Source organism: Cucurbita pepo, chromosome LG01 (assembly GCF_002806865.2).
Source record: "Cucurbita pepo subsp. pepo cultivar mu-cu-16 chromosome LG01, ASM280686v2, whole genome shotgun sequence".
NCBI classification, from domain to species: Eukaryota; Viridiplantae; Streptophyta; class Magnoliopsida; order Cucurbitales; family Cucurbitaceae; genus Cucurbita; species Cucurbita pepo.
Genome location: NC_036638.1, coordinates 17,156,476 through 17,169,328, shown reverse-complemented (window position 1 = coordinate 17,169,328; position 12,853 = coordinate 17,156,476). Strand labels below are relative to the sequence as shown.

The 12,853-nt window shown below is 35.5% G+C and overlaps 2 protein-coding genes and 1 long non-coding RNA gene across 4 annotated transcripts; 1 reads left to right on the top strand and 2 right to left on the bottom strand.

Moving 5' to 3' along the window:
- Nucleotides 1-916: 916 nt before the first annotated feature.
- Nucleotides 917-1,816, bottom strand: LOC111790525. Of its 2 annotated transcripts, none has more exons than XR_002814483.1 (2): nt 1,574-1,816; nt 917-1,261 (listed from the first exon to the last, which is right to left on the bottom strand). It is a non-coding gene; the product is annotated as an uncharacterized LOC111790525 (long non-coding RNA). The 2 variants fall into 2 exon arrangements; XR_002814500.1 differs by having other exon boundaries at nt 1,555-1,805.
- Nucleotides 1,817-2,279: 463 nt separating this feature from the next.
- On the top strand, nt 2,280-7,557 carry LOC111802506 (histone acetyltransferase of the MYST family 2-like). Its single transcript, XM_023686906.1, has 9 exons — nt 2,280-2,676; nt 3,063-3,151; nt 3,334-3,393; nt 3,667-3,876; nt 4,663-4,731; nt 5,203-5,364; nt 6,398-6,491; nt 6,726-6,868; nt 7,067-7,557. Exons 1-9 carry the CDS (start codon nt 2,358-2,360, stop codon nt 7,268-7,270), a joined length of 1,350 nt encoding a protein of 449 aa, XP_023542674.1. The 5' UTR covers nt 2,280-2,357; the 3' UTR covers nt 7,271-7,557.
- Nucleotides 7,558-8,617: 1,060 nt separating this feature from the next.
- On the bottom strand, nt 8,618-9,271 carry LOC111802032. The gene has a single exon (XM_023686317.1). The coding sequence runs from the start codon at nt 9,269-9,271 to the stop codon at nt 8,618-8,620; it is 654 nt and encodes a 217-aa protein (XP_023542085.1).
- Nucleotides 9,272-12,853: the final 3,582 nt, after the last annotated feature.

Below are 12,853 nucleotides of genomic sequence, written 5' to 3'. Positions count from 1 at the left end.
CGTAAATAGAGTCAGAATCAAAACTAGTTACCAAAATGAGAAACACTGCAGACCAAGCCGTTAAAATGTATTTTAAAATATTAAAGATATTTCGCCTGTTTGGGGCAATGCTAAAGAAAGAACAAGAGAAAAGTTGGCCACTCCAAGCCAAAAAAGTTTTGAAACAGAAATATATATAGTGAATGTGATTTGAAATCCAACTCCTATGCATAATAGCAAGTAAAATCAATGGAAGGGCTGCAATAGAAACAAGCACTTATCNGAAACACTGCAGACCAAGCCGTTAAAATGTATTTTAAAATATTAAAGATATTTCGCCTGTTTGGGGCAATGCTAAAGAAAGAACAAGAGAAAAGTTGGCCACTCCAAGCCAAAAAAGTTTTGAAACAGAAATATATATAGTGAATGTGATTTGAAATCCAACTCCTATGCATAATAGCAAGTAAAATCAATGGAAGGGCTGCAATAGAAACAAGCACTTATCACAGAAGTGTCAACATTAAGGTTCCAAACATGGGGAAGAAAACAAAGAAAAAGCTAACCAGTTTTTTCATATTGTTGCTACAACTAAATAGAAAAACTACAACACTTATCTTGCAAAAAATTACAGTTAGGTGTCTGTAAAAATTTCTCAAAGGATCTAATGTATGCTTTCTAGAGAGTTAGATTGTAGCTTCAATTTAAGACAATATATTAAGGTTTATTTTAAGATTGTAGGTTGGTACTAGGTCATGCAAGCATAGGCCATTTTAGAATCATACAACATATAAGGAAGAACTATATAACATAACATACCTTAAAAGTTGAAAAACTTCGCCGATCGATGCAAAATCTTCAAGAAGCTAGGAAACTAATTTTCAACCCAGAAAATAAATGTTAATCATGAGCGCAAATAATGTGAGAGGCAAAAGAAGAGTTCAAGAAAGATTTTGTTCTTTTATAGCCACTATTTTCCAACCTCTCAAAATTTTCAGCTCATGGGAAATTTAGGAGGCCTAATGCATATGGTTAAGAACTGCACAATTGCAATACAAAAAGAAAAGAAACAAAGAAACCCGACAACAGCACTAATCCGACAACAAATTGGTGGTTAGTCAATTAGCACTAATCCGAAAACAATCTGACAATTTAAGTCCATGAACATAAGGTCAGGATCAACACTAAAGATATTACAGATATTTACCACCACCCTTACGATTGCTTATATCCAAGTCTACGTTGACGAACAGAATTAAAAACGAACAAATCCTCCGTTCAGAACCTGCTTTCAACAATAAAAATAAAATCAAAATTTAGAAAGTTTCTTCTGAAGACGTGGAACATTTACCAGGTTAGGGTTTCTAAGGAATCGACATGCAGTTTCACTATTAATCAATTTAATTTCGGATTTACAAACAAGCAAGTATGCTAGGGTTTTCCTAATGAATGGTAAAATATAAACTATTTTTGAAACAGCAACAAAATAATAATAAATCGAAATTTCGAATATAGGATGAAGGATTCAGAAAGAGGAGTGTTAAGAAAATCTCATCAGCATCCGAAGAAACTCCGCACCTTTAGGATGAATACTAACCTAAGTATTCATCAGAGCTTCGCGTTTCTCTCCCATTAGAAGAATTCTTTTCTGCCAAAACTGCTCTCTGTTCGATCATGGTATGAAATTGCTGTCGAATTTTCCATTCACCGGTGGAATTTGAAGTAGATTTTCTCGACTTCCAAACACCCTCACAATCAAGTAGCAGATTTTGCCGTTGATGAAAACGAAATTCAGACCGTTTCTCTCGTTTTCCTTCTCGAAATTTCGGAATAACAAGCTGAAATCCCAGACAGGAGAGAACAACCTATAAATAGGGCAAAGGAGCGTGAGTTATACGCGCTTAGTTTGACTGGTCAAAGACGTGTGGTTTACGCGTTTCTTTTATTATTTTTTCAAAATATTATAATTGTTTTTAATTAGGTCTTAATTAAGACGAGGAATTAGTAAATATAACGTTAATTGCCAAATTTCTTTTTCCTTTAAAATGAAAATACCCACAATGCCCTCCTATTTTATTATGTAATTTTAGTTTATTTATTTTTAATAAAGCTGTAAATTAATTTCAAATGATTTTTTTATCAAAATAAATAGAATAATAATGACCAATTTTATGTAATAAAAAAATATATAAATATATTTCTGAAAATTATAAAATAGAAGTTAATAAAAATTATGATAATTTATTTACAACGGTTTAATTTATTTAATTGTTTCAGATTTATTTAAGTTTATATTTTAAAAAAACGAAAGAAAAAGAACGCCGCTGCTGTCTGTGAGCGTTTCCGTACTCTGCGTCGGCATACGAAGCCCCAAGCTCGCGATGGGCTCGATAGACGTCCAATCAGACAATGCCGAAGATGGATCCGCCGCCGCCGCCTCTGCCGATGGACATCAAAAGAAAGTTTCCGCCGACCCTATAAACCAGACATCTAACGAACCAGACGGAGCTACGCCTGAGAAGCCTAAAGAATTGGAGCCGACGAAGAAGCGTATGTCCTCCATGCTTCCTCTCGAGGTTGGGACCCGCGTCATGTGCCGCTGGAGAGACGGGAAGTACCATCCCGTTAAGGTCATCGAACGTCGGAAGTTACAGGCTACTGGTTTTAGTGATTACGAATACTATGTCCATTACACCGAGTGTAAGATACTTCTCTGAAGTTTGCTTTAGTATGTGGGTTTTTGGTTTTGCTTGCGTGGTGGAAGAATCAAGCTGGAATTAGAAATGAATGATTAATTTTTTTCTTTTGGGGTTCCAGAAATTTTTTGATGTGTTGTTTAGGGTTTGCTTGGTGACTTAGGGTTTATTTCTTTTGGTCAATTTAGGGAGTTCGACCTTTGGATTGAATGATACAAGTAGCTCTTGCAGCAATGGGATTTTACATTTCTTTCATGGACCGGTTAATTGATAGAATAAATGGGTACACCCATTTTTCTTTAACCGTAGCGTTCGTTGCTAAATTGATTAGTTTCTTCTATGTGGAGTTTGGAGTTCTCTTTCTTTCTCCTTACCTGGATTTTATGATAGTCAATAGGAGACTTGATGAGTGGGTGAAGCTTGACCAACTTGATCTTGAATCAGTTGAGACTGTTGTTGATGAGAAAGTGGAGGACAAGGTAAAGTTTAATTTTCTCTGTCCCTTTCATTTTGTAAAATTTAACCTATCCGCTTCTGAAGGCTTGTCACTGTTTCTTGTATGGAGAACTCAAAGGTTATCCTTGGGCATGACTTGGTCCTTTTGGAATCCATGTTTTACTTGTAAGTATTTAACATGAGAATCTCATTCTTGCACTTGCAGGTAACAGGATTGAAGATGACCCGACACCAGAAGCGGAAGATTGATGAAACACATGTTGAGGTATGCATTTTTTAGGATGTGGCGAGTCCTTCGTTAAAAAACATACTACATAGGTATTTGCTAGTTATAGGTAAAAGAATTCCTTGTCACATCCACCAGCTGTGGATGTTTGGGCAAGCAGGAAACTCTGTTGTCAATCGTAAGGCAATTATGTTAGATAGTGTAGTAAAAAATATGTTAATATTTATATGTTTTGATATTGAATTGGAGTGTCTAACAAACTTTCCCTGCCTTCATTATGAAATGTTTTCTTATCTTTTTTCAATCGCATAGGGCCATGAGGAACTTGATGCTGCTAGCTTGAGGGAGCATGAAGAATTTACAAAAGTTAAGAATATTGCAACAATTGAACTTGGAAGATATGAGATTGAGACATGGTATTTCTCCCCCTTTCCACCAGAATACAATGACACTACGAAGCTCTATTTTTGTGAGTTTTGTCTCAATTTCATGAAGCGCAAAGAACAGCTCCAGAGACATATGGTGAGAGGTTCTCCAAATTCTTTCTTGTGGTAGTTATGAATGATTAAGTCGGGATGTCTGTAAATGGAATTTTGAACTTTTGTTGTCGACAATGAAACCCTTCGGTTGCTGATTGCTGATATTGTCTTGGGCATACGATTTTTCTTTTTAATTTTTGTGAAATAGTGTGCAAGGTGCATTATTTTCATGTGTCAGACCATTTTTCTTAATGTCTAACTGGCTGGACGAAATTATATGCTCAGATATGCCTTATTGAAATAGTTGAGTTATAAGAGTTATTGAACATTTACTACTGTTGGCTGCTGCTTCGTGTTTTAACATAGTAAATGTTGTCTGTGCTTGAAACATCTTGGCAAATGATTTTTTACCTGTCCCCAGTTAGAGAGTGAGCATTAATTATGAGAGATTGATTGTTGATGTGCAGCAGCTTGATTACGCACCTTTCTTTCATGTTAAGCCACCCATACATGTATGTGTGTGTGTAGACTCAGCTATCATTTTATATAATTGTAAACTTGTAACACAAATTGACATTTTTATTTCATTGTCAAAAGCACCGTGTTTTCTATATTTATAGTATAGACAAATACGATAAGTTTGTCCCTTTGAGAACATCTAACAATTATAATATGATCTTCTGATAGGAAATATGATGTATTTTCTTATGATCCCTTCAGGAACACCAAATAGAATTGATGGTTGGTTTTGCATGATTCATTATCATTAGCCTTTTTGTATGTGCATAATACTAACAAACCATCTTAAACTCGTGCTTTGTCCATGTAGAGGAAGTGTGATCTCAAGCATCCACCTGGTGATGAAATATATCGAAGTGGTACTTTGTCAATGTTTGAGGTATGGTCTTAATTAGGTTTTCAATCTTTTGGCTTGTTTGCAGCTGTGAATCTCATTGTTTTATTATCTCGTTCATCATCTAAATACCTTTTTCTTTTCACTTTTGGACTAAAAGTAGTGCCATTCTTGTTTTTTTGGTCTTGACTAGGTTTGCAATCTTTTGGTTTCTTTAACTAGTTTATCATTAAAGTACTTTTTATTTTTTTTTCTTTTGGATTGTAGAAGTAATGCCATTATGATTTTCTGGTTTATTTTCTGTTTGCTTGTCAATGCCTCAGTGTTGGAATATCGACTATTTTTTAAACAGTTCATGCAACCCTTGACATCTCCTGTACTCGCATTTAGCAAAACTGTTTTAACCTGTCATAAACAATAAAAAATAAGGCACTTGAAGCTATAGGATAATGTTCTTATTATTGCAGATTGATAATTCCTCATATGACTTTTTCTGCTAATTTTTTGCTGAAACAGGTTGACGGAAAAAAGAACAAGGTCTATGGGCAGAACCTCTGTTATTTAGCGAAGTTATTTCTTGACCACAAGACTCTATATTATGATGTGGACCTTTTTCTATTTTATATCCTGTGTGAGTGTGATGATCGAGGGTGTCACATGGTTGGATATTTTTCAAAGGTAATTTTTGGTTCGTCATAACTGCTATTCAAATTAAAGTGGTATGATTCTGAAGAATGACGAAATAGAGTGGTGTTTTCTTTGTTACTACTGTAATTTTATTTTCTTTAGGGTGATGAGGAGAGAGGAGAAAACCTCATCTTACCTATAAAGGACGTGTCAAGACATGAAACTCTCAAATAGGTTTGAATTTAAAGGGGGTATAATAATGACAAGGTTTGGGTAAGGAGATCCATTTATGAGCGAGAAAAATTGTACGATGCGCCAAAATATTTGCTCAAACAGTATAGACCATACAAAATAGCTGTCCTTGAGTAATTTCGTAGATTTTAGTTTTGTGCTGAAAGCTGCCCTGAGATAGCTTGAATCAAGTAGTCCTGGATATTATGGGAAAAGCACTGTTGCAAATTAGAGAGCTGAAAAATGTAAACTCACTGTCCCCGGGAAATTGTTGCCAAGTACAGAAATCCACTCTCTAGTTTCAAAATCTAGGTCCACTCCTCAGCAATCAGGATCTGTTTGGCTAACGGGGAATTTTGAGCTTATCAGTTCATTGAAGACCATTTTATATCTGTCCAAAAGCAAGTTTTACTGTCCTTCTCCTTCAAGGTATAAGCATCAAAGAGAGAGGTTGTCCTGTCCTTTTTTCAAATTAGTGGAGTTTGCAGGGTTGAACATTATTTAGGAGGGTACCCCGATCATACCTTTTTCTAAAGGGAAAAATGGATACAAGATATAACTTGAAATTTAATTTATCTACTGTTCAATTCTTCAGAAAAAAAAAAAAAAGAAAAAAAAAGTACTAATCAATATACAAGGGTTTTTTATACATGATATACTCTCTGATCCATACTTCCGTTGTTTCTTTTATCTTTGGTGGGTTAGTGGGATGTTAGTGCTAGTAGTGATTGGTATAGAAATAACGAAACTCATATCATGTGGATAATGAAATGTAAGATGAATTCACGATAAATTGCTTTAGAACTTATAAGCTGATAACATTATTATGACTATATTATGTGTCGGCGTGCAGGAAAAGCATTCAGAGGAATCCTATAATTTGGCATGCATTCTCACCCTTCCTCCTTATCAAAGGAAGGGCTATGGGAAGTTCTTAATGGCTTTTTGTAAGTTCACCACATGCCTTAAACTGGCTCTATTTTTTTGGCTTATTGTGTCTGCAACTAGCGACCTTGATTAGCTTTGTTCTCTAGCATTGAAAAGTATATCACTAGTAGTTTCTTGCCTGCGTGGTTTTCTCAAGTTCGGTTTGTTATTTTCGGGCATCCGCCTCTTTTTTTGGGTCACCGTCACCATGTTTTAACGGAGTGTTTTAATCTTCTATGAACCTGAGAGATCAGCTTATGAACTCTCCAAGAAGGAAGGTAAAGTTGGCACTCCTGAAAGACCTCTTTCTGACCTTGGGTTGGTGAGCTACAGAGGATACTGGACCAGGGTACTTTTAGACATCTTGAAAAAACACAAGGGGAATATCTCTATCAAGGTGTGCATTTTTGCCTCTTATTGAAATTCAGTGTTTGCTGTCCAGTATTGACTCGACTAAGTATTCGACAAATTTTAAAACATTTGACTTTAGTTACTTTGTTCCTAAAAATATGTTAATTGCTCTTGGAACAACTCCTAGAGCCATAAGATTTTGTATCTGATAATGCTTGGCACATTGGTCATCCCTTTATGGCAGGAGCTAAGCGACATGACAGCCATCAAAGCCGAAGATATTTTGAACACACTTCAGAGCCTGGAGTTGATTCAATACAGGAAAGGGCAGCATGTTATATGTGCCGACCCCAAGGTGCTGGATCGTCATCTTAAAGCTGCTGGTCGTGGGGGCCTAGAGGTCGATGTTAGCAAATTGATCTGGACTCCATACAGAGAACAAGGTTGAAGCTTTCCAAACTCATTATCAAGTCTGATGGTATCTATTCCAACTCTGGATGTACAATAATTGTGTAGAAGTGTTAGTATAAAGTATTAGCTTTTCCATTTCTATCTGCTGAATGTATGCCTGGACAATCAAATACTGTACACCTTGAAACTAGAAATGGTAGAAACCTAGCTCTTGTACATCACCAGTTGCTATTTCTTCGACATTTTGGTTTGTTTTACTTGTGTGTATCCCTTAACGTTTGATTCAGGTGATGTTTGGTTTGGTTATTAAGAGATCATTCTTGACTTGACCGGCTACAACATATTTATTTAATTGTAGAAAAGAGGTAGGAGATTTCTCATCTGTTGGAGATTTCATATCGGTTGGAGAGGAGAATGAAACATTACTTATAAGGCTGTGGAAACTTCTCCCTAACAGATGCGTTTTAAAACTTTGAGGGAAAGCCCAGAAGAAATACAATATATGGCGAAAACGTTGGGCTCTCAAGAGGGGTAGATTGTGAGATCCTACATCAGTTGGAAAGGGGAACGAGACATTGCTTATTAGGGTGTAGAACCCTCTTTCTAGCAGACACATCGTAAAACCTTGAGGGGAAAGTCCAAAAAAGACAATATATGTTAGCGATGTACTTAGACTAAGGAGACTGCAGCTATCCAATAGACTTGAATGTTTTGCGAATTGTAAAATTTTGAATGTTTTGCCAAATTGACTTGAATGTTCGGGATGTCTCGTTAAGTTGATCGACATAAGGGTCAGTTTCCAACGAATGTGTTCAAGCAAGCCAAGATGGTTGATGTGTCTCGAGACATGGGATGAGATCACAATGCATGGGTCATGCTCTTGTGGACCGAAATGACAATGAGAGGCGATATTGTTGTGTCACAACGATTGAACATGCATGCGCGAACAATGTGTGTGGTCGAACATCCAAATTAACTTGGATGTTTGGGATGTCCCGTTAAAATGATCGATAGAGGGATAAGTTTTCAACAGGTGTCTAAGCAAACCAAGATAACCGATGTGTCCCAAGACATAGGACGTCACGGTTGAAGATGTACCATCGTGAAATTTTGTCCACGGTTTCATTAAGAAAGTGTCTTCATTTTCTTCAGATCTGTTGCAAATATGTTGTTTCAGGTGCTAGAACTTGCAGCAGGGGATAATATAAACAACTAAACAAGTGATTTAGAATGAATACTTCACTCAAATTTGAAACTTGAATTATGAGGATTTGAGTAACAATCACATCGTCTTCATCACTTATGATTGAAACACAACCAAAAACTAGAAACAAAAACAGAATATTTACAGACCTCTCCAATGAATCTAAGATTAACCATTTCATCAAACAGTCGTAATCTGAAGCCGATGCTTCCGAACATGAGTTTGCTGAATCTGCAAGCTCTGTAATACAATTCCACCTGACCTCCTCTTCCAAAGATTCTCCATTTCCCCTCTTTCTTCTCCGCCCTTCTGCACTCGCCGGACCACCGGCAACGGCGGATCCAAATCCACAACACTTAATGATTCACAATTCCCATTTTCACAAACACCCTTCTTCTTACTTGCAAAATCTGGGGTGGGTCTTCTTCTGCTCCTACAACCGTTGACACCCGCTGTAGATACCGATGCAGCGGCGGCGGTGACGGCGGTGGACCTGGTGGTGCCGGTGCCAGAGGGGGAGGGGGAAGCCAAGAGATTTTTGCTGGAGAAAAATTTCTTCAACTTTAAGTAACCAACGGTGGGACTGTTCTCATTTTTGGTCGTAATCAAAATCCTATGGGAAATCGGAAGACCAGCAACTCTGTTATTCCGCTTCACTTGACCCATACATCCGATTCTCGGCGACAAAGGGTCGCCGGAAAATGACTCCGAACGGTCCCGGTCGCATCTCGGCGGCCGGCAGTCTTTGGTCGCCGGCTTAGAACAGAGCATCGGCAAGAACATGTTTTTCTGGCGAATATTTGATGGATTAAACCGATTGTATCTGTCACCCATCTCAAATTTCTTCCCTTTCTTCAAGAACGGACTAAAAGAGAAGAAGACAGAGCTTGGAGCTTTATGCAAACCAGCAATGGCTTCCAAGAGCTCCTCCTCTGTTTCAGCTGCTTTGTACAGAGGAGGAGAGAGAGAGAGAGGAGGAGGAGGAGGAGGAGAGAGAGAGAGAGGGGTTTATTGGGAAGTTAACAAAGAAGGCCAAATGGGAACCAAAATCTTGGCAGTGTCATCAAATTGAACTAAAAATCCATGGAAGTTCGTCAAATATGAACAACGTTGATCGAGTCTTGGCTCTTGCCGGTTTGTTGCTCTTTTGGGATGTTAATAAATACTCCACACGTTAATGTTTGGCTCTGAAATTAATATCAAGTTTCAGGGCAATAGGGATCAAAATGTCCACATCGTCACATTTTATTACCGTTTATCGTGGTTAATCCTAAACATCAACTAATCTAAATATATCACGGTGAAACCTATTAGCTCATACCCTTAACTCTAAACTACGATATAGGGTATGTGTTCCTACGCTATCCTTAATAGTCTACTATGGGTAAAAGTCAATATCTCGGCATCTTGAGACTCAACGTAACCAGATTGTGGAACAGGGTTGTACTAACTTTCTCGATACTAGAAAAGTCTAAATTCGAGGATATTGAATTTTGATATCCTCGACAACTAAAAGACTGATGGGTATGTTACCTTGTCTCATTAATTTACTTGGGTATTAGTCGTCAAGATAAAAAATTATTATCAATTTTCTAACGTATTGAAAGATTAACATGACGATGAAAGGTTTCGTCTTGTTTCGTTTACTCATTGAAATGATAGCGACCGAAGAGACCGAGGGTCAAAGATTATGAGGTAAAGATGGATTTGGATTGGTGGTGTGTGGAAATTTGGTTAAGTTGGAGTAAAGTGAATGAAGAATCTTTAATAATGAGTGGTCCTTTATTTCTCTCTCTCTTTGAGTTATTTTAGTTCATGCCAACTTCTCACGCTATACCAATTGCTTTTGGTAAAATCATGTGCCTTTCACTCCGTTCTTCGTTCTAAAATAGATTAATTGTGAGATTCTACGTCGATTGGAGAGAAGACCGAAACATTTTTTTATAAGCGTGTGGAAATCTCTCCCGAGCAAACGCGTTTTAAAATTTTTAGGGAAAACCCAAAAAGACAGTATCTATTACGATGAGTTTGGGCTGTTATAGTTTCATGTGTTTTATATCGAGTTAGAAATTTGTTGAAATCTTTCGAGACGTGTATTTACGTTCTTATGTTTTAATTGTTCTCGTAAAAGAAGTATTACATTCACGTAGATTTAACTGGATATTTAAAAATATCGTATTTTCATTTAGATTGTTTTTATAAGTACTATGAAGATTTAATAACAAGAACGAGAAAGGGTTAAAATAAAATATAACTCTTATAAATTACGTATCTCATTTCAAATCACCGATCAAACTATCAAATTGTGAATGGTTTAGATCGAAACACGTGGATGGTTTAGATCGACCATGGATGGACGGTAGAGGGACTTGCCACGTCAGAAGGTAGAGCATATGTAAGTCACGTGCTAGTGAAAAAGAACCACCTGATGAATGAACTTGAGAAAAGGAAGCATGTGGGCACGTGGGAAGCACGCTAAAGTCGCATTTGGTATCCCAAACTCATCATGTGCCTTTTTTTAATTTTTTTTATAAAAAATTATTTATCCGATTTTTTTTTTATTATTTTTATTATTTTTATTTTTATTTTTTTAAGATTCTTCAAACTACATTTGATTTTTTAAAATATTTCTTAAACTACAAACAATTCAATATGGAGAAATTATTTTAATTTTTAAAAATATATATATTTTTTATATTATTACTTTTTAAGGATATCAACAACAAAATTATTAATTCTTGAATGCATAGTTTGAATTATTGTTTTTTTAAAACCAAAATCAGATACCATATCATGGTCAATTAGTTGGTGCACACATGTGAACCTCATTTTATTCTAATTTTTTCCTATTAAATATGGATCTCATTTTATATTTACTTCAAATAAATAAATAAAAATGTTAATAGTTTCTAATAGATTTCTAAAATTTAAAAAATATATAATAAATTTCTAAACTATATGAAATTTTTATTAAATTAACAAAATACTAGAGATAAAATTAAATTTTGTTTTGGTTTTGTGTCTAATTGGTTTGTAAACTTTATCAAACGTAGAAAGGTCAATAACTTATCAGACACAAAAAATTGAAAACTCGATTGCTTATGAAAGATAAAATCAAAAGTAAAGGGACTTATTATATATTTTTCAAAACACGAAATTAAACGTTCTAAGATCTACTAGATATTGTTTAAAGTTTAAGAGCCTATTTGTTAGAAACTTGAAACTTCAGGATTATACTAATAAGATACATATACTAATTTAGTACAAAAAATATCGACAAAATCTTGAACTATATTTGATCCCTGACGAATAACGTTACAGTTAGTTGGGGAGTCGAGGTAATATACTATTCTCTAGAAAAGGAAGAAAAAAAGACGTAATATTTGATGAATTAAAGTGAGAATAATATTTTATTTGTAGAAAACCCCCAAAACAGTAGAGGATGAGAGGCAAAAGGAGGTTTATTATTTGGAGAAAGGCAACAGAAAGTAGGAAGGCACATGTGTGAAGATTGACCAATCAAGCAAAGCTAGCAGCCATTTTGTGCATTTCAATTATTAATGCCTTTTGGTCCCAACAGAGATTTTAAAATGTCATAAAACTTTCAAAAGTGATAATAATAATAATAATACTAATCGACAAGCTTCCCAAACGTGCATGTGTTATGGGCATTAAATAGCAGTAGTTGTAAAGCACCAAGATAGAGTTGGCTGCTTTTGTTTGATCCTCTATGCTACTTTCTTCTTCACTTTTGAAATGACTAAGAACCTAACTAATGTAACCTATCTAATTAACAAATTCTCGATTATTCTCACTGGATAACTATCTAGTCCTACTATATTTGTTCACCAAGATAAATCATAACATATAAATTCCAAATAGGTAACGACCAAGACTTAAACTCATTCGCTTTGAATCCTTTATTACTTACATGACTCTCTTCGACTACTAAATCAACCTACAGTGGTTACACGATGAGGAAAGATTGATCAACAAATCTATTTTTTTAAGGACAAAAAGAACAAAAAACTAAAGGCACTTTTGCCCCACAATTCTAACGAGTTTATATAGCCTAGACTTAAACGGGTTTTGGCTATACTGAAGAACAAGTTGTAGAAACTTACATTCATGTAGCCTAAATTCGGGTAACTTAGGTTCATAGAGTATAAATTAATGGGATAGCTTGAATGAACAAACTTGTAGTTAAAGCCTTTAAGGTAAGTAAAACTACTGGTCAAAATAGCTCGACTACATAATTCTAAACTATTTAAAACCATCCATAAATTAAGCATGCTGTTAATGACTATTATCAAATAAAGTATCGGTGGTTTTACTTCCATACATAAATATAATAATAATCAAATGTAATGAAACACACACATCGATCATGTTTGTTGATTACGTGTTAGGTGTGAG